The sequence below is a fragment of the Taudactylus pleione genome, unplaced genomic scaffold, assembly GCF_031769625.1.
Source record: "Taudactylus pleione unplaced genomic scaffold, aTauple2 ptg000289l, whole genome shotgun sequence".
NCBI classification, from domain to species: domain Eukaryota; kingdom Metazoa; phylum Chordata; class Amphibia; order Anura; family Myobatrachidae; genus Taudactylus; species Taudactylus pleione.
Window position 1 is genome coordinate 428,991 of NW_028284691.1, and position 27,315 is coordinate 456,305.

General features: G+C 44.7%; 1 protein-coding gene across 5 annotated transcripts in view; it reads left to right on the forward strand.

Moving 5' to 3' along the window:
* The window catches only part of CHL1 (cell adhesion molecule L1 like), a 193,916-nt gene that overhangs the window by 88,670 nt on the left and 77,931 nt on the right, over window positions 1-27,315 (forward strand). For all 5 annotated transcript variants that reach the window (XM_088482453.1, XM_088482454.1, XM_088482452.1 and 2 more), the window contains 7 exons: window positions 1,740-1,911; window positions 10,752-10,860; window positions 14,233-14,423; window positions 16,897-17,019; window positions 18,652-18,822; window positions 22,348-22,462; window positions 26,866-27,050. In XM_088482453.1, coding sequence (XP_088338579.1) covers window positions 1,830-1,911; window positions 10,752-10,860; window positions 14,233-14,423; window positions 16,897-17,019; window positions 18,652-18,822; window positions 22,348-22,462; window positions 26,866-27,050 — 976 coding nt within the window. In that variant the 5' untranslated portion in view covers window positions 1,740-1,829. The remainder of the gene's footprint in view (window positions 1-1,739; window positions 1,912-10,751; window positions 10,861-14,232; window positions 14,424-16,896; window positions 17,020-18,651; window positions 18,823-22,347; window positions 22,463-26,865; window positions 27,051-27,315) is intronic.

Consider the following 27,315-nt stretch of genomic DNA (forward strand, 5'->3'; position numbering starts at 1 on the left):
ACTGGAGTCCGGCGGCAGACACCTCCATTGTCTCCCATAGTTCTGCCCCTGGTGCCCTATACTGTGGCATGTGGGATCTCACCTAAGATCCACATAGCTTGGCTGAATCCATCTCTTGGTTTGAGAGCAGCAGGATCTTTCGCTTGATGTCTATCCATGTTAGGTACTTTACATACTCATTATTCTGCCTGTAAATCTGCAAAAACACATTTGAAAAATAAGCTTGTTTTTGATGAGTTTTTCTACATTTTCCCATTCACATGAGTCCCTGCCATAGTGGAGCTTACATTCTATATTCCCTACCACATAAATACATACATATGCACTAGGGTTCATTTTTGTTGGGAGCCAGTTAGCCTACATTCATGGGTATAACATTAAATGTCCCCGTGATAAAGTCCTCTATGACAAAATACCTAGCAAAGGGACAACTTGCCGATCTGGAATCAGTGTTTCAAAGACTGGGCCTAAAGCTGGGTACACACTGCGCAATAATCGGCGAGCTGCCAGATCCGGTTATTGCGCAGTGTGTAAAATGCACCCAGGGTTGATCGTTTCAAAACCAGTTGAATCTGTTCCTCTGATCTGGACAGGGAATATAGCATAAGGAGAAATGAGAGAGTCGATTGGAGCATAGGAACAGCTAAGAATAAATACATTTATATATTATTTTTTGCAGTTAATTTGTTTGTTTGATACCACACAAGCGGGTCTGTTTATCTGGCCAACCAGTCGGCATTCCATCCACCGGCTTCATAAACGTATACCGTGTAGGCTGCTGCCTGTAATATCCAGCGATAGTCATCAGCCGGTATACGTTTATGAAGCCGGTGGACGAAATGCCGACCGCCGGCTTCTAGACTACTAAATGCCGGCGAGGGTTAAAAGACAGACGTCTAAATCTAGACGCCTGTCATCTTACCGACGCCGGGAGACCGGCGCCCGGCATCCCGATCGAAGGGGTGCCGGGCGCGGACAGCTGCAGGGGGGGAGGGTTAGGTTTAGGGCTCCCGGGGGGGACTTAGGGTTAGGCACTCCCCCAGGAGGGTTAGGGTTAGCTAGGGGGAGAGAGGGCTAGGGTTAGGCACCCCTGGGGGAGTAGGGTTAGGCACCCCCCTGGGGGGACTTAGGGTAAGGCGACGTGGAAGGGGGGGTTAGGTTTAGGCACTTAGAGGGGGGATTAGGGTTAGGGACAGGGGGGGAGGTTAGGGTTAGGCACCCTTAAGGGAGGGTTAAGGTTAGGGTGTAAAATTAGGTTAGTTTATACTTACCTGGGGACGATCGGGATTTCCTCCTCCATCGGGCTGCCGCTGACGGGATTTGAACCGCTGGCCATGCTGCCGGTGGTGAATCATACCGATTCCGCCTACTCTGGGGGATTTTTTATCATGGATAGCGGAGGTATGGATTTGTTACTTACTATACACAAAAGATTGTTATTTCCAAAATAAGTTATATGCCAAATTATCTTGACAAATGAGTAGAACATTGACCAGAATATGACAGATATGTTCTCCTACAATTCAGGTGTACAGTTTGTTTCAGTTCAATCATATAATGATTAAACAGCTGCTGTGACCCAAAGCTGAATTCAAAACTGAATAAATGACCAACAATATGATTTTTATCAATACATAGAAGTGTTTTATCCCATTCATGTGATTGTGTAGTATATGGTGTACTGTGGTTCTTTTGTGTAGTTTGTCCTTTCATGTTTATTAATAACACTGTTGTCTCAGTCTGCAGGTGCAGCCTATGCCCAGTGTACTTGATGATTGACAGGCAGAAGGGAAACTTCATTACAACCAGAGAGCCGCAACATAAGGAAAATGCTGAGTCTCTGGAGACAAGTTTCTGTCTTTCTTCTCTTATTGGTGAAATGCTGCAAGGCTGTAGAGATACCACCTTTAGGTAAGATGATCTAAAATGCTAACTGCGACTGGAAGGTACAAAATGCCTCCAGTTACATGCAGGTGGTGCTGGGAACAATTCTGAAAGTGGCCTTATATAGGCAGAAACAAAACAACTGTGGTTGGAGCCACACCATTACCTCTAGGCTAGTCACATTGGTGGCAGACGTGACCAATGCAACACACAATAGTAAGCGGAGTCACAGCAATGGTGGGTGCATCTAATGCACAATTGAGCAAAGAAATGTAGACAAAGTTAAGCCAGGGGCAGTCCAAGAGTGATTTCTGCTGTGCTTGGCGGAGCGGTAAGTATAGTCTATGGGTGCAGGGTGTGCGATGCACCCATTATAGATACACCAATGGAGTAAGGAACTGTGGATGGAGAAGATCATATATTAGTTTTAAAATATAATACAAAGTCTGTTTTTTTAGAGCACAGTTTGTATCTGTTGTATTATATTGATATTTGCCATGAACTGAGTTAATAAACAAAAAAAGTACCAGAGGGGATCCTGTTCCTGATTGTAAAGTTGTTATGTTCTGCCTTTAAATTGCCGCTTATACGGATAACTCTGGCAATGCAGAGATTGAGGTCAGTGTTATATTACCATCCAAAGTGATGATTGACTGCATATCTCCCTAATGACATGCCCTGTGCTTACCTGCACTGCTGATAGCACTGGGCTCCATGTATTAGGCTGATCTTCCCCGTAGCGTGAGAACCCAATCTGCAATAACAGGTAGCATCCTAGGTTGCCTGTTACACATAGATCACTGCCGGGTCACCCCATTACAGGCATCCATCAACTACGAGATGAAAAAAAATAATGTGTATTTAAAATAAATAAATAAATAAAATGGAATGACCATAAAAAAAACATAAAAAAAGATATCAGGTCACCCCATAAGGCCATTGGCCCACAGGGAAAGTCTCGGTAATGGTTATGGCCTATCTGTCCCTGGGTACAAGAATGGAACAAAGCATAATAACACTTTATGAATATTGAAAGTGGAGAGCGCTACTGAGTTTAATTAACTGTGCCAAGATGGCCACCAGACTTAGCTACTGCACATGTGCGGTGCCATCTTGTCACTGTGTTGAGTGTCACAGTGCGAGACAGTAGTCTCCCACTTGGCTCCAGAGAGACCCCGGTAGTACCGCCACCTACAACGCCTTCCAGCATCTCTGTACCGCTACTCAGTCACAGGTTGGTGAATTGTATATCACCCTGCTCCGCTCAAGATCTACTCCATCAAACCAGTGTGTAACAGTGAGTATGACTGTATTTCATATAGCACCAATAGAACCACTCCACTGATTAAGTAGTTGGGCTGTTTGTTGTCTCCGGGCATCCGCTGGTGTGTGTACTGGAACTACACCTACAACCCTGTACACACATATTTCCAACAATAATCACATTAATGTATATCATATAAATAATCTTGATCGATGAAGCAAAACTTTTGCACATTTCTAGATTCATCTACTGTACTGTATCTCGGCCTGCTAATTCATACGTTCTTCTGTTAATGGTTCTTTTACACTGAAGTACTGTAGGTGTGTGAGGACACAAAACAGCAAGTTTGCTCATCTATATGTTTGTGAATAAGCCTTTTTGAAAAAAATACAAAACAATGACTTTCCAAAATTACTGATTTTTGACCAGGTTTGTAAATGACAAAGTATTATATTCATATTCCTATTCAGCTTCTCAGATTTAATGCTGAATTTAAGGCAGCAGTCAATATTTTTGGTGCCACCAAAAGGGGTGTGGCCTGTCTGGGGAAAAGAACATGGATTGGGCACGTGCGGGTGTGGCTGAGCAGACCCTGGCATGGTTTAGGAAGGAGATGGGTAAGGCCTATTTTGTGCTAATCTTCCTTATGGAACTCTTAAGGAATATGGCAAAGGAATATGGCACCAAACACTAACTACACTTAGGTATATGATGTGCTAGTATATTCCTTTGTGAGAAGATTGGGCAGCTGCATATCTCCAGGCAGGGCTGTAGAGAGCTGTATCAGACCCTGGTACTTTGGGGGGGCATGACCTAATATAAGGAGGTGTGGTCACCCTTCCTAAAAAAAAAAAAAAAGAGAAAAATTAGTAGCGCGCTCCACATGGGGCCACATTGTGCTCCTCAGGCCCTCCCTAGACCCCACATCCACAGACAAAGGAGACTGCTGCTGATCAGCGCCAGCAGCCTCCCTGGTACCACCACCGCTGACCACACAGAGGCGCGTGCTGACTGGGGAGAGACAGGCCGCTGACAGGTAAAGGAGGGGGATGGGCAGCAGAGTCGGGCCCCTCCATTAAGCTCCGGCAATTAGTGCCTGCCCTCCCCCATTCTCAGTACCGCTGTCTCCATATCTATTAACAGGTGATATTGACTGCAAATCTCCCTTTAAACAGAAGTGCTGCATTATTAATTTCTGTACTAGATTATGCTATCAAACCAAAAGCTGTGGAGTATAGCCCTAGGCTACTAAGCTAGATCGTTGCTAAACTGAAAGTTTTGCATTTCCTTTTAGTTGCTATAGTTTTATAAATGAATTAAACTTGTGGAAACATGGTAAAGTGAATTATTCACTGTCGGAAAACACAAGGCTTAATTGCTAGGCTCTTACAAGCTACATGTTTTGTACAGTGTATATTTACAAATGAGCCATTTCCAAGGTGACACCGTACCTGACAAGTCCTAACCAGACAACTTCATTCTGAAAAAAGGTCTGGATCTTTTATTTGGAGATAAACAGGAGTGTAAGTATTTGAAGGCCCCATAGCAAAAGTTTGTAAGGGCCCCTATGTACCACCCAGGGGCGCCGAGAGGAGGGGGAGGTGCAGGTACTAATTACCCGGGCCTGGGCTTCCTGGAGGGGCCCGTCAGGGGCCCAGGTCCGGCGCTGCCCCCCCCTCCCTCTTTCATTACGGCAGCCTAGCACACGATGCTGTGTGCTGGGCTGCATTGAGAGTCTGCTCGCAGCTTCTAAGTAGCAGCTACAACAGTCTCCTATGTCTGTGGGGGAAGCAATCAAACTGATCGCGCCTCCCACTGGCTATGGGCCGGGCTCGGGGGGCTCACAGCAGTGCAAAAAAATATTTTTATTATATTTTCCCATAAAGGGGCGTGGCCATGCCGCCCACAATTAGGCCATGCCCCCTTCACCCGTGCCCAGCGTCGCTCTTGGTGCACCTGGTTCCACCCAATGGTGAAAAATGTATATAACACATGTAACTTACTTCACCGCTTGCACCTATGGTAGTTACGCCCATGGAAATAAATATGTTCCTGAGAAGAGATATGACAATGTGTTCTGAGGGGGTCATTCAGACCCGCTCGCGAGCGCAGGACGCTCGCAAGTGGGTCGATGTTGCCCCACTGCGCATGCGCACGATGGAGGTAGCTCCGTCGCGCGCATGCGCGAGACCCGGATAGCGACGGGCTCTCCGTCGCTCCGGGTCTCGCACCAAAGGGGGCGTGCTGTCGATGTTGATTGACAGCATGCCCCCTTTGGTGGGTGTGCCGGGGGCGTGGCTGCCAGACGGAGGCGTTCCCATAGGAACGCCTACCGTCTGAAGCCGGCCCCACTGATATCACTAGTGATGTCAGTGGGAGTGATTTTGGCTCTGATAGAGCCAAAATCACTCCAGGGCTTGTGACAGCGAGACCCTACCGCAGGATCTCCATCGCAAGCCCGATGGTCGCGATGGTCTTGACCATCGCGACCATCATCATGGACGCTCGCATAAGCTGTGGGTGGTCACCCACAGCTATGCGAGCGTCCAGGAGGACGCTCCATCTTCATGAAGGAGGGCCCTGATTCAGAGCGAGCGCTCTGGTCAGAGCGTTCGGCTCTGAATCAGGCCCTGAGTTCCTTGCTGAGTACTGCTGTATAGACTCTGACCTTAGAGACAGGAACAAGCACAATGATTTGGATTTTGTACTTTAACCAGATGTGTATAAATAAGGGATAACTTGATTTTGATATCCACAACTGTAATTGCATAGCAGTATAATACTAGTGATTCTATTATACCTAGAAATTCCTGTAAATTATGGGCCTGATTCAGAGCCACTCGTAAGCGGCAGCTCGTTCGCTCCGAGCGATGTTTGCCCAACTGCGCATGCGTACGGATCGTTATACGCATGCGCGAACCAGTCAGTGCGGCCGAAATTCATGTGCTCGCAAAATAGCGAATGCCTGCTATTTTGAGTGACAGAATGAGGCGTATGTGGGTGGTAACAGGGGAAGGTGCTTGAAAACGGGGAGTGGAGATCCGATCGCAGGCGTGCTTAAAGGTCAAAACGGGCGTTTTAAGGGAGTGCATAATTAATCCAGCAGCGTCATTGACCACGTCACTTGGTTTTTTTTAACTTAGAACTGCTCGCAAAATAGTGGTTGAAAAAACCAACCACTAGAATAGCGAGCAGTTCAGACGCTGTTCGATGTACTCGATTAATCTAATAAATAGCGGACATGACGTATGGTGCGAGCGGCCAGGGGGCGTATTTTTCAAATTTACGTTCGCATGTTTTGCTCGCTCGTTCAGACTTAGAGGCGTGAACAGACCGCAAAGTGCGAACGGTTCATTTGAATAGCCACCCCTTTTTAGAAAACGAACGACCGCAAATAGTGAGTGGCTCTGAATCAGGCCCATTATCAGTATAAACGGTTCTTATGTCATCACTTGTAATCAGTGTTCAGTATTCAGTAAACGGTGTATTAAATGGAATAACGCATACAAAACTGTAAATGATCTCAAATATTAGACATCACATTGGAGGTTCATGTAGTATAAAAACCTGTGTCCTCAAGAAATGTTCTGCCCACAGAACATATCAGTGATTTGTAGTGTAATAATTTTATTCTTCATTTCCTGCTTGTTGGAGTATCCCCAGGTTTGAAGCTGGTGGGGATAGAAGAACCTGAAGTCATTCACATTTTCAGAATGTTCACAGCAGGACATAATATTTCATGAGAAAGGGACTTGTATGATTATGTTTGTGAGGCCAGACCTGCATGTTATAGGTAGGGATCTAGGGGATGAGAGATATGAAACTAAACAGGATAATGTGGCAAAGGTATTTAACTTGTGTTCGGAAGTTACATTATGCATAGAAGAACACTGCTTGCATCGTGTGTCAGTGAGGATAACTGCAGATAGTAAATGTTCCTCCACCAACAGATTAGTAACCAAGCAAGGCTCTATTTATCATTATATATCATTGCCTGGGGTATGTTTAGTTTAGCATTCCTGTGTCTCGCAGTGACACTTACTATTATACCACTGGTATTCACCATGACCTACCTGTTTTGCATGGTCCATCAATGTTTCCCTCCTCTGCGGTGTCCTCTTTTGTGTTATTGGTAGCCTAATGCTGCCAAGTAAGGGTTAATGTGAAATGTGCTTTCGCTTCTTCTGTACACAAATGCACCTAGCTCTTTAACCCGGCAGGGATCCAGAAAATGAATCCAATAGAGCGCCTAAACTCCAATAGAGACAATGGGCCTGATTCAGACCCACTCGCGAGCGGCTGTCCGCTCGCAAGTGGGTCGATGGTCTGCACTGAGCATGCGCATGACGGAGGGAGCTCCGTCGTGCGCATGCGCCAGACACGACGAGCGAAGGACTTTCCTTTCGCTCGTTGTGTCCGATCAAAGGGGGTGTGCTGTCAATGTTGATTGACAGCACGCCCCCTTTGGTGGGCGTGCCGGGGGCGTGCCTCCCTGACGGGGGCGTTCCCACGGGAACGCCTCCCGTCAGAAGCTGGCCCACTGACATCACTAGTGATGTCAGTGGGAGTGATTTTGGCTCTGATAGAGCCAAAATCACTCCGGAGCTTGCGGTTGAAAACCTCAACCGCAGGCTCCGGCTCGCAATTTCGATGGTCGCGATGGTCACGACCATCGCGGCCATCAAAATGCACGCACGTATAGCCTGTGGGTGGTGACCCACAGCTATACGAGCGTCCAGGAGGACGCTCCATGAAAATGGAGCCCGGCCCTCATTCAGAGCGTGCGCTCTGCTCAGAGCGTACGGCTCTGAATGAGGGCCAATATACAATCTGCAACTCTCTGTTAGAATAATAATAATTTATTAATAGTATATTGAATCTACCATAAAAACAGGACTAATAATCCCACATAAAAGACATATAAGCAACAATATTGCACAGATATAATAATAATTTGGAGTTTCATATGAAATAATTTAATGCAAAGTAACACATTTTAGCCAAATGTATCTCTTCTGTGCACATAGAATCTTGTTGTATCTTTTTCTCCTTTCAATGTATCAAACGCACTTTGCTACAATTACAGCAATCAGGATTATTACATGAGTCTGCATTATATTTATGCTACAAGCTACATATCTTCATTTACCCCTGCAATATCACTCCTTTAACGGGTAGTGTGGAGATATATATATACTGTGTATGGCACTCCCATATGAAGAAATATAGGCCTGGGTGCCCTCCGTGGAAAGTGTAGCGCTTTCCCAATGTATCACATGTATCAGCGGCACCCCAGAAAAACAACATCAGAAGTGCAGGTAGTAACTACCTGCGCTTCTGATGTTGTTTTTCTGGAGTGCCGCTGATACATGTGATATATATATATATATATATATATATATACACATCCAAGCACTGGATATACCCTTACTATTGACTGTGAGACCTTCAGGGATTTGTCTAAGCAAAATCTTTGTAGCAAAGTGCTTTTGATACATTGAAATGAGGAAAAGATACCACAAGATTCTATGTTTTTTTATGGTAGATTCACTATACTATTAATATAAACAATTATTATTCTAACAGAGAGTTGCAGATTGTATATTGTCTCTATTGGAGTTCAGGCGCTCTATTAGATTCATTTACGTTATAGCATTTTTTGCTTTTTGGGGAATTACCCTTTAGAGCAGCCATTCCAATACTGGTGAATGAGGTGGCACACTATATAAATATTATCTATAGGAATCCAGCAAAGCCAGAAAGGCTGGCAATAGGGCACTTATTTGTAATGCCATATGTAGATGGTGACACCTAATGAGGGAAAGATAGGCTTTACCTTTGATTAGATCTCTCTTATGTTCATTCACATTCATTTTGTTAACCCTGTGTCAGGTGCTGCTGGTCTGACAGGCACCACTAAGCTGTTCTCGCTCACCTCCGCCGCAAGGGGGCACAGGGGCCTGCCCCTCCTAGTACCTTCCTATCTCTAGGTGCTGTTTGAAACCCACCCCCTAGTCAGTTTTCCCACCGCCTGCATGGAGTGCAGTAGTGACCTTCCTGGCCTCTCAGGCTCATTGCGAACTTGTCCGACTTTTGAAGGTACATATTTCTTTTTATTTTCTCACAATTTTGTTTATTTTGCTCATTTTATGAATGAAAATTACAAAGGTTGTGGGTATTTTGCGGAAATATGTAGGTTTGTCCAGGGCGGCCTCTTAGGCACACTGTGCCTCTTAAATTTTAGTATTTTTTGTTTTACTTGCTTTAAGGTTAATAAATGTGGTTTTGTGAATCAGATTTCCATATATTCTCTCTTTGTACATCCTAATGAAGGTCACTGATCAGAGCGTTATAATTGAGGCAAGAGGCAGCCTCCCAATGCGTTTCATCCACAATGGACTTTTCAAGGGTCCATTGTGGATGAAACGCATTGGGAAGCTGCCTCTTGCCTCAATGAACTATTAAGATAAGCACCTGATAACATATCACTTTTAAACTCTTGCGTCTACTTTTTAAATGTTATATATACATTTTTAAAAGTATTGTTATTCCTGTGCCTATTTTTAACAGATACTGTCTCATTTAACTGAAAAAAATGTATATTCTGTATATTTATTTTTTATCCCTTTGCTCATACCTCATATTTTATCATATGTGTCTAAGGGACATAATGTCTTGGTTACAAATTTTGCACTTTATTACACGCATTCTTTGCACAAGGGACTAGTGAGACCTGTGAGTCATTAATAGAGTCTGTTTGAGCATTTGGAAGCTCAATACTTATTTTGTGTTTATTTTGTGTCTGTCAATCTTTTAACTCAATTAAATAAGATGAATTTGCTATGTCTATGGTAACTCTTTGCACAAAACACTTTCCTGTATATGTCATAATTTTCACATTGTTAACACGCCAGTCGCTAAAGACCTTATACACTTGCGTATATATATATATATATATATATATATATATATGTATATATATATATATATATATATATATATATATACACACATTATATATATATATATATATATATATATATATATATAGTTAAGCCACTGTCCCCATAAGGTCTATGGTGATGGTAGTTATTGACGGTAAGTTAACCCTTTGAAATATCTCCCAAAACAGTGAAGAATATACAGTCAGGTGCATAAATCAGTGGCTTGCTTCACTGATAGTGACAGCTCTTTGGATCTCATATTGAGAATCGACAGCAACTGATTCTAAATGCAAATGTCACACCTAGAATCAAGTCCAGACCTTTTACCTGCTTAATTGATAATGAAATAACGAGGGAATAGCCCACACCTGTCCATGAAATAGCTTTTGAGTTGACAGTCCCATTACTTAACCGTTGTAATTCCTACACCATTCACCTGAATTGGATGTATTTACCCTCAAATTAAATCTGAAAGTCTGCAGTTAAAGCACATCTTGTTTGTTTCATTTCAAAGCCATTGCGGTGGTGAATAGAGGCCAAAATATGAAAATTCTGTCAATGTCCCAATATTTATGCACCTGACTGTATGTATATATATATATATAAAATGTATCATCATTTTTTGTTATTCTAACTTGCTAAACTCTCATTCCTTACAGTGGAGCAGTTGCCCACAATTATTAAAGCCACCCAAGGAGTCCAAGTTGCTTTTCCTGTGGGAGAAGATTTTACATTAAAATGTGAAGCACAAGGAAACCCAGCCCCAGAGTAAGTTATTTGTTCATGATTTTAATTACAGTTGTTACTTTCTGATCATATGTTTTGCAATGTATGTTACTGCACTTCTGATATATCAGTTGAATATTGTCCATCATTGAGCTCCTAAAGCTCTTTTTATGGTGCAGTATTGAGTCTGCTCCTTTCTAAAATTGTAGCGTTCATAAAAAAAAAATGAGAAAAACTATAGTATAATATAAAAGAGAGGAAAAATAGCCACAGCGTGCACTTAAAAGACCAAATAGTGAAAAATGTATGTATATTTATTCAATATCAAGCAACGTGATTTTTGAGTCAATTCAAAGCAAACTCTCTCTACTTGCCTCTAACAGATGAAGTCACTGCCATGAAACACCTGGGCAATGTGGTCTCAGCACTATCAATTTGGTGCCCAGCACACATGTGGTTTCAGTGTCTGAGCGTGTGTGCGTTTCACATAACTATGCACACTCCTAAAGTAATACTTTCTGGAAGCGCCTTATCCTTTTATTAAAGCAATGGATGTTGTGGAATACTGAAGAGTACAGTGACTGTCAGCTTGGCACTGTCATAGGATACAATTTTTCCAACAAATAATTTTGCCAAATTTCTGCCCTGCTAGAGCTGCCCCAAGCAACTGTAAGTGCTGTTATAGTGAAATGGAACATAGCAACAATAGCTGAACCACAAAGTTGTAGGACATACCCCCCATCTGTCCTGCTTTTGGTGGGACTATCTGACCGTCCCACCCATGGGCTGCATAGGCCTGTGGGTGGGAGCAAACTCACATAGCTGCAATGGGTGAATAGATGCTGTGCACTATCGCACACCATCTTCACAGTGCAGGGAGAGCCTGGGGGCAGCCCAGCATTTCCGGGAGTGCTAGGCAGTCCCCCAGAGGGATGGAAATAGGGGCATGCCATGAGACATGATCCTCTGTGAGGTCACACCTCCTTTTTGGGCATGAATTTTAACTCCCATTAGTTGGGAAGTATGGTAGGATACACTAGCTCAAAGAATGGATCCACATCAGCTTGCACAGTAGTAACCTCGCAATTACATGAACATGCTATTTCTATACGCTGCCTACTCTTGATCGTCCCATCCCTCATGATTGCCAACTGTCCACTAATGTCTGGGAAACCTGTCCTAACCTTGCCTGCACTGGTGGTGTCCGGGTGCGTCCTGTCCTCCTCTCTCTTGGCAGCGCTCACAGAAGGTCACGATCCCCTCCTACTTCACCCTCCCAGAAACACCAGCAGAGCTGGCGTGCCGTGTGCTTGATGACGTCACCTAGGCCTGACGTCACCGCAGCCGGCGTCTAGAAATGCATATAGACAGATCCCCAGAGGCAGCGGGCAGGGCTATCCAGCTTATGGAGTCGGCGGGGCTGCGGTAGTGATTGCAGCCGCGGCGCTTGGTGCCGCAGATGGTGGGTGCACTGCTGACGTGTCTGTGGATGGAGTGCGCAGGGCTGCCATCAGAGAATGTTGGGCCCGGGACTCACAAAATAAGCAGGGCCCTTGGGTGGGTGGGGCAATTTGTCAGAGGTGGGTGTTGCTCTGGATAATGTGCGTAAACCAGTTTAAAAAAAAAATCAAAGTTTGGGCTGTGTGTTAACATGTCAATCTATAACATACAGTAGAAGTGATGGTGATAGAGTAGGGTGAGTGTGTGGGAGCGGTTTGAGGGTGGGAGAGCAGGTGGGAGAGCATGGTGAGGGTAGGAGAGCAGGTGGGAGAGAGGGTGGGAAAGCAGGGTGAGGATGGGAGAGCAGGGTGAGGGTGGGAGAGAGATTGGGAGAGCAGGGTGAGGGTAGGAGAGCAGGTGGGAGAGAGGGTGGGAAAGCAGGGTGAGGATGGGAGAGCAGGGTGAGGGTGGGAGAGAGATTGGGAGAGCAGTGCGAAGGTGGGAGAGCAGGGTGAGGGTGGGAGAGCAGGGTGAGGGTGGGAGAGAGATTGGGAGAGCAGGGTGAGGGTGGGAGAGCAGGGTGTGGGTGGGAGAGCAGGTGGGAGAGAGGGTGGGAGAGCAGGGTGTGGGTGGGAGAGCAGGTGGGAGAGAGGGTGGGAAAGCAGGGTGAGGGTGGGAGAGCAGGGTGAGGGTGGGAGAGAGATTGGGAGAGCAGGGTGACGATAGGAGAGCAGGGTGAGGGTGGGAGAGCATGGTGAGGGTAGGAGAGCAGGGTGAGGGTAGGAGAGCAGGGTGAGGGTGGGAGAGCATGGTGAGGGTGGGAAAGCAGGGTGAGGGTGGGAGAGCAGGGTGAGGGTGGGAGAGCAGGGTGAAGGTGGGAAAGCAGGGTGAAGGTGGGAGAGCAGGGTCAGGGTGGGAAAGCAGGGTGAGGGTGGGAGAGCAGGGTGAGGGAGGGGGGTGAGGGCGGGAGAGCAGGGTGAGGGTGGGAGAGTAGGGTGAGGGAGGGGGGTGAGGGCAGGGTGAGGGTGGGAGAGCAGGGTGAGGGTGGGAGCAGGAGGCTCTGTACCTGGTCTGTCTATACCACAGGAATAGCTGGATAGGAAGTGGATTTCCCTAAAGCTTCTCCTGCCCATCTAAGCTCTTCACCATCGTGCAGCAGCGGATGCAGACAGATTCCCCCCATCACTTCTGCTCTCTCCCCCGCCGCTGCTACTGCTGTTCCTCCCTCTCCCAGCTGGCTGACAGTTGTCAAACTGCAGCTGCTGCTTCAAGCATGCTGCTGCCGCTAACACTCTCCCGGATAGAGAGAGGGGCCCGGGTAACAGCAGTAGTTTGAATTTGAAGCCGGCCACCACAGCGGCGGCTCCTGATTGGCTTGCAGCATCTCTTACCATATATCGCCGGCGCTTATCAACGCCGTTGCCTTCCGGGCCCCCTTTCTGACCGGGCCCGGGACTTTAGGCCCAGCAGTCCCCCCCTGATGGCGGCCCTGGGGGTGCGGCCTGCGAGTGTGAGTGCAGCTTTTGTTTGTGTCACCCCCTTGAAGGGTGACACCCAGTGCGGGCCGCACCCCCCGCACCCCCCCAGTGACGCCACTGATCTCCAGGATTTCCAAAAGAGTGGGCAAGTTCCCCACATGCCACCCGCTTCCTGAGTGAAGTGGGTGTCCCGGAGGTGTAATGATACATATTGAGTTACGTCATTGTGGCCCCACAGGTGTTGTAAAATCTTGCAAATCATTGCTTTGAACAACAAGGCGCAGAGCAACAATGACATGACCGTGGCACCACCCCTGTCCTCCGAGGTTATTTAAGAGTCAGTTATGCACAGTATGCAGATACATTTTTTATGAATAAAAAAATTGGACTTGAGTCCAATATATAATGAACTTCAATATGTGTTGTGCATTTACAATATATTCACTTACTTTTTCTGGTTTAAATGTAACATTAATGCAATGACATTTTCACTCAGTTATCGTTGGACAAAGGACGGGGCTCCATACAATCCATTTACTGACCAGAGTGTAAAGACCATAGAAGATTCTGGCACCTTTACCATCCATAACGATGGCAGAATTACATCCTATAATGGAACATATCGCTGTTACGCCTCAAACAAATTAGGCACAGCCATCTCAGAGGAAACATCCTTCATTGTTCCAGGTATGTTACAGCATAGATTCTCCTTATGTGTAGAGCACATTAAAAACGTTCAGTATTGAACTAGACACATTGAGCCTTATTCAGAGTTGGATGCAAACGGACTCTCAACATAAGTAAAAAAAAAAGCTGCATATCTTCAACCTACTCGTATTCTGAGTCTATTGTGTCCACATATCTGGCGCTGCAACCAGTGGCGTAAGTTCATCCCAGACGCCCGGATGCAAGCTATAATTTAGTGCCCCCCTATCTCCCATATTTACAGCCCTAAATGGGGTGAATATATTGTGGGTGATAGAGGAGGTGCCCCTTCAGTGCTGGCGCCCGGCGGCAGGCGCCTTCATTGTCTCCCATACTTCTGCCCCTGGCTGCAATCCTGTCACCTTGACTGCGCCCCCTTCCCCCTTCCCAATGTCATAACTAGCTGAGAAGAGACTGGATTGCTACTGGAGATTTGGCTTCACTGTCACTAAGGGAAATGCTAAAAATCGCAGTGCACAAAGGAACACAGTACAGTTGATGGCCGGATAGAGCAGTTAAGAAATGGATTTGAGCCTGTAAAATGCAAAGAGAAGCAGTCGCAAATAAGAATTTTTCATTTTATTTATGGCAACATTTAAAAGTATATGTACAGGCTTCCCTTCCACCAACTGAGTGTAAAACATTCTTCATTTGTGAAAAACAAGTTTGCTCTGCAGTGTAAAATCACTTTTAAAACATTGCTGGATAAGTTTTAGGGAATAAATGGGTTTGATTTAACCATTTGCAACCAATCGAATGCAGTCATCATTATAAACTTTACACTTAAGCCAGGGTCAGAGCACACCCAACAGGAGGTTGTATTTGAGAATGTTCACACCCACACCATGCTCTTTCTGTACTTTCATTGTGACTGTGGCCCTGATTCAGAGCCCGACGCTCTGAAAGAGTGCTCGCTCTGAATCAGGGCGGTGTTTTTTTTTGTTTTTGTGCGGCCTCCTGGCCGCTCGCATAGCTGTGGGTGACCACCCACAGCTATAGCGAGCGGCCATGATGATGGTCGCGATGGTCAAGACCATCGCGACCATCGGGCTTGCGACGAGACCCTTGTGGTAGGGTCTCATGGCCGCAAGCCCCAGAGAGCTTTCGGCTCTAACAGAGCTGGAAGCTCTCCACTGACATCACTTCTCATGGGAACGCCTCCATTTGGGCAGCCACCCCCCCTGGCCCGCCCACCAAAGGGGGCGAGCTGTCACTCAACATCGACAGCTCACCCCCTTTGTTGCGAGACCCGGAGCAACGGAGTGCCCGTCGCTATCCGGGTCTCGCGCATGCGCACAACGGAGCCGGATCCGTAGTGCGCATGCGCTCTGGGCCACCATCAACCCGGTTGTGAGCGCTTGCGACCGGGTCTGAATCAGGCCCAGTATGCCCACTGCATTCACATTCACACCCACTTTCCATGAATCCACTTCCATTTGCCGGGTCTCAGCCCCCTAGTCTCAGAAAGTCTCATGTCAGCCTTGATGCAGAAAAAAGACAAAGATTGCAAAAATACACACATTAAAAAAAAAAAAAAAAGTCGCAACTGAGAAAAAGTCTTAACTTACACTTGCAACTGACTCTGAATAAGGCCCAAAAAGATCTCACTGAAATACTTATGCACAAAGATGAACAAAATAGAAAAAACGCAAACATGCACTTTTGGCCTATTTAACTAAATAATGCCGGATGTCACCAGTTTAAATTTGATGACAAAAATCTACAATTTGTCAAGTTTGCTGCTCATTACATTTTCACCTAAGAGTTTTAAATTATTAAATGCATGTAAATATAATGCATCTACAGTATTCCTGGAGTTGTGCTATTTGTGTAAAAATATCCAACTGATTTACTGTAAATGTTTTCCTATTTCCTATGTTTACCAAGAAAAAAAGCTTTGTCTGTCCTGGAAATAAAAACTAACCTCAAATATAGTTGGGCAAATAGATTGTACATAGTTAAACTCCATGGAGTTTAGGAGCTGTTATTATTTTTATTATTATTATTATTATTATTATTATTACTTATTATTAACCTTTATATATATGACACCACCCAGGGTTACCATCAGATATTGTGATGCCCAATATGCAGGCAGAGCCCTCCTAACCCGTGGCAGCAGCCATTTGCCTGGAGATCAAAAATGCACTGAGACCTATGTAAATATGTCAGCCACTATGGCTTTCTATTGGAGACAAACTGATGGTACAATTGATCAACAAGTGGTGAGGGAAGAAGAAAGCTCTTGCTGAAGTCTTGGATGGGATCCTCAGCGCTGGTACCCCTTGACAGCCCTGGCCCCTTATAGGAGTAATCCTTGTACCCACCTGGTGGTGTCCTGCACAGGGAGAATTACACTAATACATGCAGACAATGTTAAAAGGTGTTTAATTGTCTTTAAATTTGACTATTAAGAAGTTGAAATGAGTTTCAATAGTATATCTTTATTCTTTAGGAGATCCCATATTCCCCAAGGAAGATATCCCACCTGTGGAATTAGAAGAGGGGGACCCTGTGGTTTTAACTTGTGAACCCCCATCTGGTATTAAGCCAGTCATTATACATTGGATGACACCTGGTAAGGGTGCACAGAAGAACATGATGTTGTTTTTCATTATTGTTTAAAATGTATATTATTTTTTATCATGTAAATCCCTCTTGAGCAGGGCACCTAATTAACTTTTACTTCTGCGGGGCTCGTTCGGAGTTCAACACAAGTCCAAATATATGTAACTATGGGCAATTACTGAAGGGACTTAACTGGGTTGTAACTGGATGTTCTCACATAAGCAAAATTCAGTGAGGATTATCAAAGAAAAAACATCTGTGTCTCACCACCTACAGGAGTCAGTATATTATATAATCCCGTTCCTGTTGGCGTAGAAATACCAAGAATTAAAAAGGAAAAATAAATACAGTACACTGTGGCCTGCATGAAGTAATAATATAAACTTGGTATTAGATATATGTACTGCTCACTTGTATGGCAAGGTAATAATGTATGTAAATTAAATGCATTTATTTTAATTCAAGATTATCTGGTTTCAACCAATCTCCAGAGATAAATCTGTGACATATTTCCATAAAATCAAAGAGTTGCAACATGTTTAAGTCTACATGAATTTACCATTAACAAAAATATAGATGAAATAATTCTCACCTTATTTTGGTGATAATAATGCTTGACCCGAGACCTGGTGCACCATGAAGGGCTATTTGCCGTGACTTGGGAAACAGTGCAGGGTCGGTCTGGGGTATGAAGGGCCCACCAGGGAATGTAGTGGTAGGGGCCAAAGCTTAAGGGGTGTGGCCAGCCCCCACAGAAGAACTTTGCCAAATATTAAAGAGGGCATGCAAAGAATAGGGCCCCTTTACAACGAGGGGACAGTGGTGTGTCAGGATCACTCACTGTGGGGAGGGCTAAGCTTGGTGTAGTCTCCATAGAAAAAAAAGTTCATCCATTGTCATGCTCCACCAAGTTACTGACTCCTACGGGAGGGGCCCTCAGGCAGTGGAGCCCACCAGGGATTTCCCCTGTACACCTGTGAGCCAGTCCGACCCTGCAACAGTGTATGAGGACACATATGTAACGGAGACCTCCTCTCAGGAAGAACTGTACCCAATGCAATGTCTTCTATCTTATTCTGGGTACACACTAAATAACGTGTGTACCCAGCAATGCGACAGATGACCCCGCCGCCGACGGTCCAGCCTATCGAGCGGCCAGTACACAGGGTGCCCGACCGCCCAATATGTTGGCCCAGCCACATACCACTGCATGGGGTCGTTAGCCACATTGTCTGATTGGACTGCATGTACAAAAGATCAGATGATGCGACTAAAGACCGCACAGGAGTGCGCAATGTACGATATAGTGCATACACACTGCATGATTTTTATCGATTTGTCGTTCTGATGCGATTAACAAAATTGTATAGTGGCCTTTAGTATTTTAAAGGTCTCTTTATCTCTTTATCTGTATGCCCTTACTACACCCAAAATGTTCAGCTTTCCAGCCATAGAGGACTGTTACACCATCAAAAATATTTAGTTTCGTGAAAAGTCCAAAACACTTGATGAAATATCCATGGCACATTGCCAGAAGATATCCTTATGGACGGGAATTATCACTGGGTATGTGCCACCATACCTTATAAAATATACGATTCAGTACTCTGATTGTGGTTATTGTATACCTGTTTCTTTTCAGATCTCCGTCACATTCCTCAGAGCAAACGTGTTTCCGTTGGACTTGATGGAAAATTATACTTTTCACATGTAACTTACATGGACAGCAAAATAGAGTATTGTTGTGTTGCCGAATATTCCAAAATCAGACATATGGCACAGAGGACACCAATGACCCTCAATATCGATCGTGGTAAGGAGTTTTTGTTTTTAACACTAATTGAACACACTTTAATTAGATCTTATAGTACCATTATCCCATTTAGACAGTCAGGGTTTGATCCACAGGTGGTTTCACACAGTTAATTATCTATGAAATATATGAAAACCAGATTGTTGTCATTCACAAGTACACAGCATTTATAGCCAAGTACTGGTAATAGTGTATAGACCTCAATACATACCTACAACAACAAAATCACTTTTACATATTTAGCAGAGAAAGTGGCTGCATTGGCTGCTGGGTATTTTGAAGTTATTCAGTCTCATAATAGTGGCTGTGCTGTTCCCTTTAACAGTTATTCCCAGATCATCATCATTCACACCAGACCCGGGTCTTCTGGCTTTTAGTGGATGCTTGGAGATTAAGTTTATTTATGGTTTCGTGATGTGTGCATGGACAAACAGATCCACAATAGTATACAAAGTACCGAATGTAAGATTACATATAAACATGTGTAAATACATGCAATAGAGAGCTAGACTAAAGTGGGTGGAAGAAATTGAGGAAGAAAGAGGGGCCTTATAGACCCTCTCACGTATCATGGACCATGTATCCTCATCAGGTGGACTCCACAAATCCCTTTCCCACTGAAGCCCATGACTAGGGCTGACTAGTAATTTGACATGGAGTAGAAAATTGCATAGGATAGAAATTATTCACTTCAAGAGAGGGCTACAGAGACATAAAGACTCGATTAGGGTGAAAGGTCCAGCTATTTAGCCAAGGGGAATAGAGTCAATGAAGTGTCAGATTTGAATATAAGCAAAATAATTGATAGCAGGTAACTTAAATTTATGCGGTAAAGAACCCAGAGAGGCGTAGCGTCCTGAATCGAGGAGACCGGATACCATCCTCTTTATTGTCATTTTAATAACCCATGTGGAAGCAATATTATCCTTCAGTTTGTTTTTAAATACAACAGCAATTTAGCCACATCCACTTTTGTTGAGTACATTTTTGTCATGTAGGAAATGCATTCATTAATTGTTTGTGTATTATTTGCTGAATTAAAAATAATGAAAACACATGAAAGCTGTAAATTCCACTAAACATTTTAAAATGCCTAAATTCAACGCCTGATCAACCAAGAGGCTGATCAGATTGCAGCCTACAGTACAGTAGGTTGCCATAACTTGGGGACAAGCGACCACCAGGAGTGAATTGGGATCTGCATTGTGTTGTGGTCACTGAGATGCTGTCTGTATTGTATGGCAATCTCAGACTCTCAGCAAGTCTTTGGGGTAACAATTTACGCTGAATGCTGTAATCCTACCGCTACAAGGATTACTGATGGTTACAGTTTTATGAATATGAAAGTAAACATTGTGGGGTACTACTAGAGTATTAGATTAGGGCAACTGGAATCCTTGATCTGGACCTGTATTTAGAGGAGCCTGATGACAAATAAAGGACATTTGGAGGAGTTTTATGGTATTTTTTTTGTTTTTTTACATTTTAGTTCCACCATAAAACAGCAACATCTATGTTCACTTACCAAAATAATTAGGGTCGAGCCAGCCCTGTGTACAACAAAATATCATCTGCAAGTATTATATGGGGTGTCACCAACTGAGATTTCCTTGATATCAGAGTTAAGTTTGACTCTGGCATGTTAGCGGTTCCATACTGAAGACATAACTTAACTCCTTCAGTTAAGGACGAGCCTCACTTGCCCTACACAGCGGTTCGTGTAGCAGCACCCAAGATGAAATTACCTTGTCCCCACCGGTCCAGATAACCGGTGGGGACTCCCTACAGCCACCAGCGCTGAAATCAGAAGTGCCACATGCGTGCCAGCAGGACTGTTGTAAAGAAATAAAAAGAATGTAAATGGTGGGTGGAGATACTTTAAGTTCCTCTCTCTCCCCCACCATATAACATAGGAAGATAGGGACCCTCATATAAAAGAGGGAAGTCCCCTCTTTCAAAGTTTATGCTCACATAAAAGCTAATGTCTGTTGATCACAGTTGGTCACCAGACATTAACCCCCTGCACTACAGAAAAAAAGTGTTGTACAGGCATAGGGAAGATCTCCCATGCACACCTGACTTCAGTCATGGGTAGGTGTATAGATGCAATTCTGAGGGTGTGACTCTGACATATTTTGTACAAAATAATATGATAACATTGTGGTATCGTAAAGTCATGCCTAACAAATATGGTTCTTTTTACCAGGAGATACATTTCATACTGGATGTTGGTAGTACAATTATTATAATACTAGCATTTGCCCACAGCTTTACTTGCGTGGATATCTGTTATTGCTCAGCGGAACTAATTGTACAAAGACAGTAGTGGCAACTAATATTGTGATGTATATTTTATATTGTAGACATTGTTCACAAAATGTCTTTGTAAACAATATATATATATTTATACACATAGGGGTAAATTTACTAAAAGTGAAAGTTTTTAGAAGTGGAGATGTTGCCCATAGCAACCAGATTCTACTTAACATTTAACTACCACGTTCTAGAAGTTAATAGCTACAATCTTATTGGTTGCTATGGGCAACATCTCCACTTCTAAAAACTCTCACTTTAGTAAATTTACCCCTATGTGTATAAATATATATATACATTGCCCACCGCAAACAGTTATATAGTATATGCAGGGGCGCCGAGAGGGGGGGGGGAGCGGGTATAAATTACCCGGTCCCGGCGGGGGCCCAGGTCCGGCCCCCGCCCTCTTACATCACACAGCAGCCCAGCAAATGCTGCTGTGTGCTGGGCTACCCTGGAGACTGCTTCCGACTGCTAAGAGAGCAGGCACGGCAGTCTCCTACAGTATGCCTGTGGGGGGGAGTGATCAAGCTTCCCCACTTTAGGTTAAGTAAATCTCTGTTAATCCCTGAAGGAAAAACTGCAAATTTTGTCTCCATAGTTCATAAACAGTTCCTTAAAGTATATTTGTCATTTTGGCTTAAGGACACTGTACGTGCTGAGTGTCAAGCATCTGTTTTTTCTTTCATTGCTCCTCTCCCTAAAGTCACATTGAGATAATACATACCTCAGTCTCTTTCTAGGTGACTAGAAAATGCAATCCAAGTTCATCCCATTGTTTTTGCATGATGCCAGAACGAATAGACAGACAAACAAAAATTCAAGATTTTTTTTTTTTTTATCTCCATAGTTCATACATAGTCGGAGTGTGCGGGCCACACCAGGAGACATCATCTGAGCCTTGACACCAAAATAGCAGAGCTGATGTCACCCCCTCAGATGGTGTCACTGAGCAGCAGTGAGATAAGGGAGATGCTGGGGGCTTCCCAGCAGCTCCCAGAGAGCTAGGCAAGCCCTCTATGTGCCGAAAACTGAGGCGTGGCGTGTGGCCATGCCCACCAAAATGACATGCATTGTGCCTGTGAAGCGACATCTCCTTTCACGTGAGGGGTTGGTGTGTGCCGCACCAGGTGTCACCACACCCAGTGACTCCTCTGCCTTAGATGTAATCTAATGAATATGTTTAAATATGTACATTTTGTTTTACTTTAGGTGATTTCATCAAAGACAGACCACCAAAGATATTGACAACTCAAGGAGGAATGATTAAGTCTATCACTGCGTTGAAAGGAGAAGTCCTGATGCTAGAGTGCATCGCAGAAGGATTGTAAGTCTCATGCACAAATATTTTAGCACTTTCAGTAGTTACTTAAAAAAGTATAGAGCAATTCTTGTTTAAGTTTGGGTATAGATGTATTCTTGGTTCTGTGTGGATAGAAGATTGGTTCTTTGGGTATAGAGGAATTCTTCGATCTTGGGAACTCATTCAGACCCTCTCACTATGTTGCGAACGTTCGTAGCTGACCGATAGTTGCACTCTGCGCATGCGTATGCATCGCATTGCGCGTTCACGGACCACAGCGAGAGATTGGTAAGCGTACCCTCACCAAGCATAGACAGCCCAACTGAATGAGTGACAGGAGAGGCCGTTTGTGGGTGGTGACAGGGGCAGGCCACTAGAAACGGGAGAGTGGAGGTGCGAACGCAGGCGTGCCTGAGTGTCCCAACGCCGTTACAGAAGCGTGCAAAAATTACAGGCAGCATCATAGTACATGTCACCTGGTTGAAATACACACTGAAGTGATCGCAGTGCTTGCGGCAGGGTATGGTCTACCTTAAGCGCTGCAAACGCACGCGATGGTGCTTGATGTACCAATGGTTTCAAGCACTTTCAGGAGATGACGTGCGCAAGTGGGCGTCTTAAGAATGACTACTGGGCGTCTGCATACACATAGTGATCGCACACCAAGACATACTGGACGTGCTAATGCCTTTTTGTGCGATCGCCTGTCTTGCTGGGCGTGCGCTGGATTTGCATACACATCGAGCGAGCATTTGCATCGAGTGAGAGGGTCTGAATGAGCTTCTTTGTTTGTAGAGAAGGAGTATTCAACATATGGCTATCCAGATGCTGTGGAACTACACATCCCAGCATGCTTCTCCAGTTTTAGCAAGCTTTAATAGATTGTAAGCTTAAAAGAAAAAGGGCTATCCACACAGATATATATATATGATGATATGTCAGAAGTCCTTCCTTGTAACAACCAGTATCCTTAATCCACAATGTGTACCACTATTTCTAATTGTTATGTATTTGAAGTAAATGCACCCTGGAATAAATATCACAATATAAATAGCACAAAAAGAAGAAAGTGATTCCTTAGTGGGGCACTCGCGGACTTGTGATCTATACAATTCAACAGTATTGATGTCAACTAAATAATAAAATAATAAATATTAAAATATAACCTTTATTAATTTATTATAAAATTGATGAAATATAAAATAAACGTGCAATAGTGTGAAAATCAATTAAATAAAGTCCAAATGAAACAAACAAACAAAAAAGTGTTATCATCAAACTCCTGTGTGATTCTTAAATATCATCATAATATTTCTTCTAGGTAATATATCCTCTGGGTGTCTGTAGATCTGGGGACATATCTCATATTCTTAAATATCTATGTTATTATATAATGTTCCAAGGTTCCACTTTTCTACCCTCACTTCTATCACAAAAACAATACGCAAACAGAGCAATTGATAATTTATATGGTCCTCGGATCTCATCGTATAAATGGTAGGTTATATTGCTCTGATAAGTTACATTTCTGTTTCACCAAATTGATCCATGTAATCCTAGATAACACAGTCCCACATAGAAATAAAATTCCGTATATAAGATGTTACTTTGGAATCATTAAATTTCCAGGCAGATTCCTAACTCTTCAAGAATTGTAACCAATCCCACACATAATACTCATATTATCCTCACAGATTCCAAGTTTCCTCCTCCTGTGAGTTGTAATTCATTAGGAATTAGTGTAATTACCACAAAGTGGCAATACTAGTTTATTATGTTGAACTAATGTCGATTAATATAACAGAAACCTTTAAAGAATTTGTGAAAATCCCAAATTCGTTCTAATGATAGGGAACTGTGTAACAAATGTACTAGATTGATTTGCTCATGGATTCAAGGGTCAATAGCTTATTGGTGAGCATAGGTTGCTCACCCCACTTTAAATGTATCTAGTAGGGGAGCGATATCAATTATCATCTTTCTGCATACTCTAATGTGAATTCTTATGAAACTATGGGCCTGATTCAGACCCGCTCGCGAGCGCTGAGCCAGGAGGCCGCTATAAAAATACAATAAGCGGGCACTGATTCAGAGCGACCGCTCTGAAAGAGCGTCCGGCTCTGAATCAGGCCCTATATCCATTTTCATAAGACGAGTGTGGTCACCCTAAATAGGTACGTGGGTTTACATAGATGACCCAGCTGTGAGTATCTCCACTGCGTATAGTCACATGACCAATAGATACAATGTTTTTCAATAGTATGCAATGGATACACTGGGTCACATGTTCCCGCTTGTCAGATCCCGCTGTCTAACAGATACCCTCCATTACAATATCCATTTTCATAAGACGAGTTATAATATGCTCGCAATGGTCTGCAGGCTGACTAATAACCTTATTGGTGGGCTACAGGCATGGGCAGGCAGTGGTTGTCACCCTAAGTAGGTACGTGGGTTTACACAGATGATCCAGCTCTGTGTATCTCACTGCGTATAGTTATATGACCAATAGATACAATGTTAGGGATAGGCTGCGGGAGGGGAGGTTAGGGTTAGGCTGCGGGAGGGGAGGGGAGGTTAGGGTTAGGCTACGGGAGGATAGGGTTAGGCTGCGGGAGGATAGGGTTAGGCTGCGGGAGGGGAGGTTAGGGTTAGGCTGCAGGAGGGGAGGTTAGAGTTAGGTTGTGGGAGGGGAGGTTAGGGTTAGGCTGTGTGTGGGGAAGTTAGGATTAGGCTGTGTGTGGGGAGGTTAGGGTTAGGCTACGGGAGGGGAGGTTAGGGTTAGGCTGCAGAAGGAGAGGTTAGGGTTAGGCTGTGGAAGGGGAGGTTAGGCTGTGTGTGGGGAGGTTAGGGTTAGGCTGCGGGAGCGGAGGTTAGGGTTAGGCTACGCGAGGGGAGGATAGGGTTAGGCTGCGGGAGGGGAGGTTAGGGTTAGGCTGTGGAAGGGGGGTTAGGCTGTGTGTGGGGAGGTTAGGATTAGGCTGCGTGTGGGGAGGTTAGGGTTAGGCTGCGGAAGGGGAGGTTAGGGTTAGGCTACGGGAAGGGAGGTTAGGGTTAGGCTGTGGGAGGGGAGGTTAGGCATAGGCTGTGGAAGGGGAGGTTAGGCCGTGTGTGGGAAGGTTAGGGTTAGGCTGCGTGTGGGGAGGTTAAGGTTAGGCTGCAGGAGGGGAGGTTAGGGTTAGGCTACGGGAGGGGAGGTTAGGCTGCAGGAGGGGAGGTTAGGGTTAGGCTGTGGAAGGGGAGGTTAGGCTGTGTGTGGGGAGGTTAGGGTGTGTGTGGGGAGGTTAGCCTTAGGCTGCGGGAGGGGAGGTTAGGGTTAGGCTGCGGGAGGGGAGGTTAGGCTACGGGAGGTGAGGTTAGGGTTAGGTTGCGGGAGGGGAGGTTAGGGTTAGGCTGCGGGAGGGGAGGATAGGGTTAGGCTACGGGAGGGGAAGTTAGGGTTAGGCTGCAGGAGGGGAGGTTAGGGTTAGGCTGTGGAAGGAGAGGTTAGGCTGTGTGTGGGGAGGTTAGCCTTAGGCTGCGGGAGAGGAGGTTAGGGTTAGGCTGCGGGAGTGGAGGTTAGGCTACGGGAGGAGAGGTTAGGTTGCGGGAGGGGAGGTTAGGGTTAGGCTGCGGGAGGGGAGGATAGGGTTAGGCTGCTGGAGGGGAAGTTAGGCTGTGGCAGCAGAGGGTTAAGCTGCGTGTGGGGAGGTAAAGGTTAGTCTGCTGCAGCGTAAGGTTAGGCTGCGGGAAGTGGGGTTAGGCTGCAGCAGCAGAGGGTTAGGATTAGGCTGCGGGAGGGGAAGTTAGGCTGTGGCAGCGGAGGGTTAGGCTGCGTGTGGGGAGGTTAGGGTTAGGCTGCTGCAGCGTAGGGTTAGGTTGCAGGAGGGGAGGTTAGGGTTAGGCACTAGGGGGAGAGTTAGGAGTTAGACATACTCTCCACCGCAAGTGCCATTGTGCCACTGGATCCGCCGGAAGTAACCACAAGAACACCAGGGACATTTTGTCGACATTGTAATCATGTTGATAGTTCATCAGTGTTGACATGATGAAAGTTGACCTGGTCAATGATGACAATGTGAGCATGTCAACGTGCTGCATATCAACATTATGCTCAGGTCGACATTCTCATATCAACATCGTGAATGTCAACACGATGAATGTCGATAAAATATACACCCGTACCGTCAATGAAGGTTTAATCGCCGCTCCGAACAAAGCTAAATGCTTGAACTGCCTAATTGTTTCTTCCTATCCTTGAGCCTTGAGCTCAGTGATTGAAATGTCTGTTCCCATAAATACGTTGTTACATTATATCAGCCTTGATTTGCTGTGTGTGCTGGAATATGTAGCAAATATAAAGCTTCATATCATTTCCATGTCAAACCTTGGATTTGCTACATACTCCAGGTAGTGTCTGCAATTACTAACAGACAAAATGTTTTTAGACCGTCACCTACAATCGAATGGAAAAAAGAAGGAGAGGATTCCCTGAGGCATCATGCGTTGTTAGAGAGTTACGGAAAAGTACTGAAGATTACGAAAGTTACTGAAAAGGATCATGGGATATACCACTGTGAAGCCAAAAATCAGTTGGGCTCTGACCAGCGCAGTTTTCATGTTCTTGTAGAAGGTATTTAAATAGGTTACCACGATTATCAACCTGTTCGACTTAAAATACATCTTGTTACAAAGTATTCTTTATTACAAATTAATTTGTATATGTTTTCCCATCATCACTTACAGACATAAAGTCACAAGTTAAAGTCTCACTTTAAGGGAATCCACATCAAATAACTAAGTATATATGATATACAGGGATGGACTGTTGCGGCTGAACATCCCTTGCAGTCCCCCTGCCATAGGCGCACGCGTGTCCGTAAAAGGGGCATGTTTGC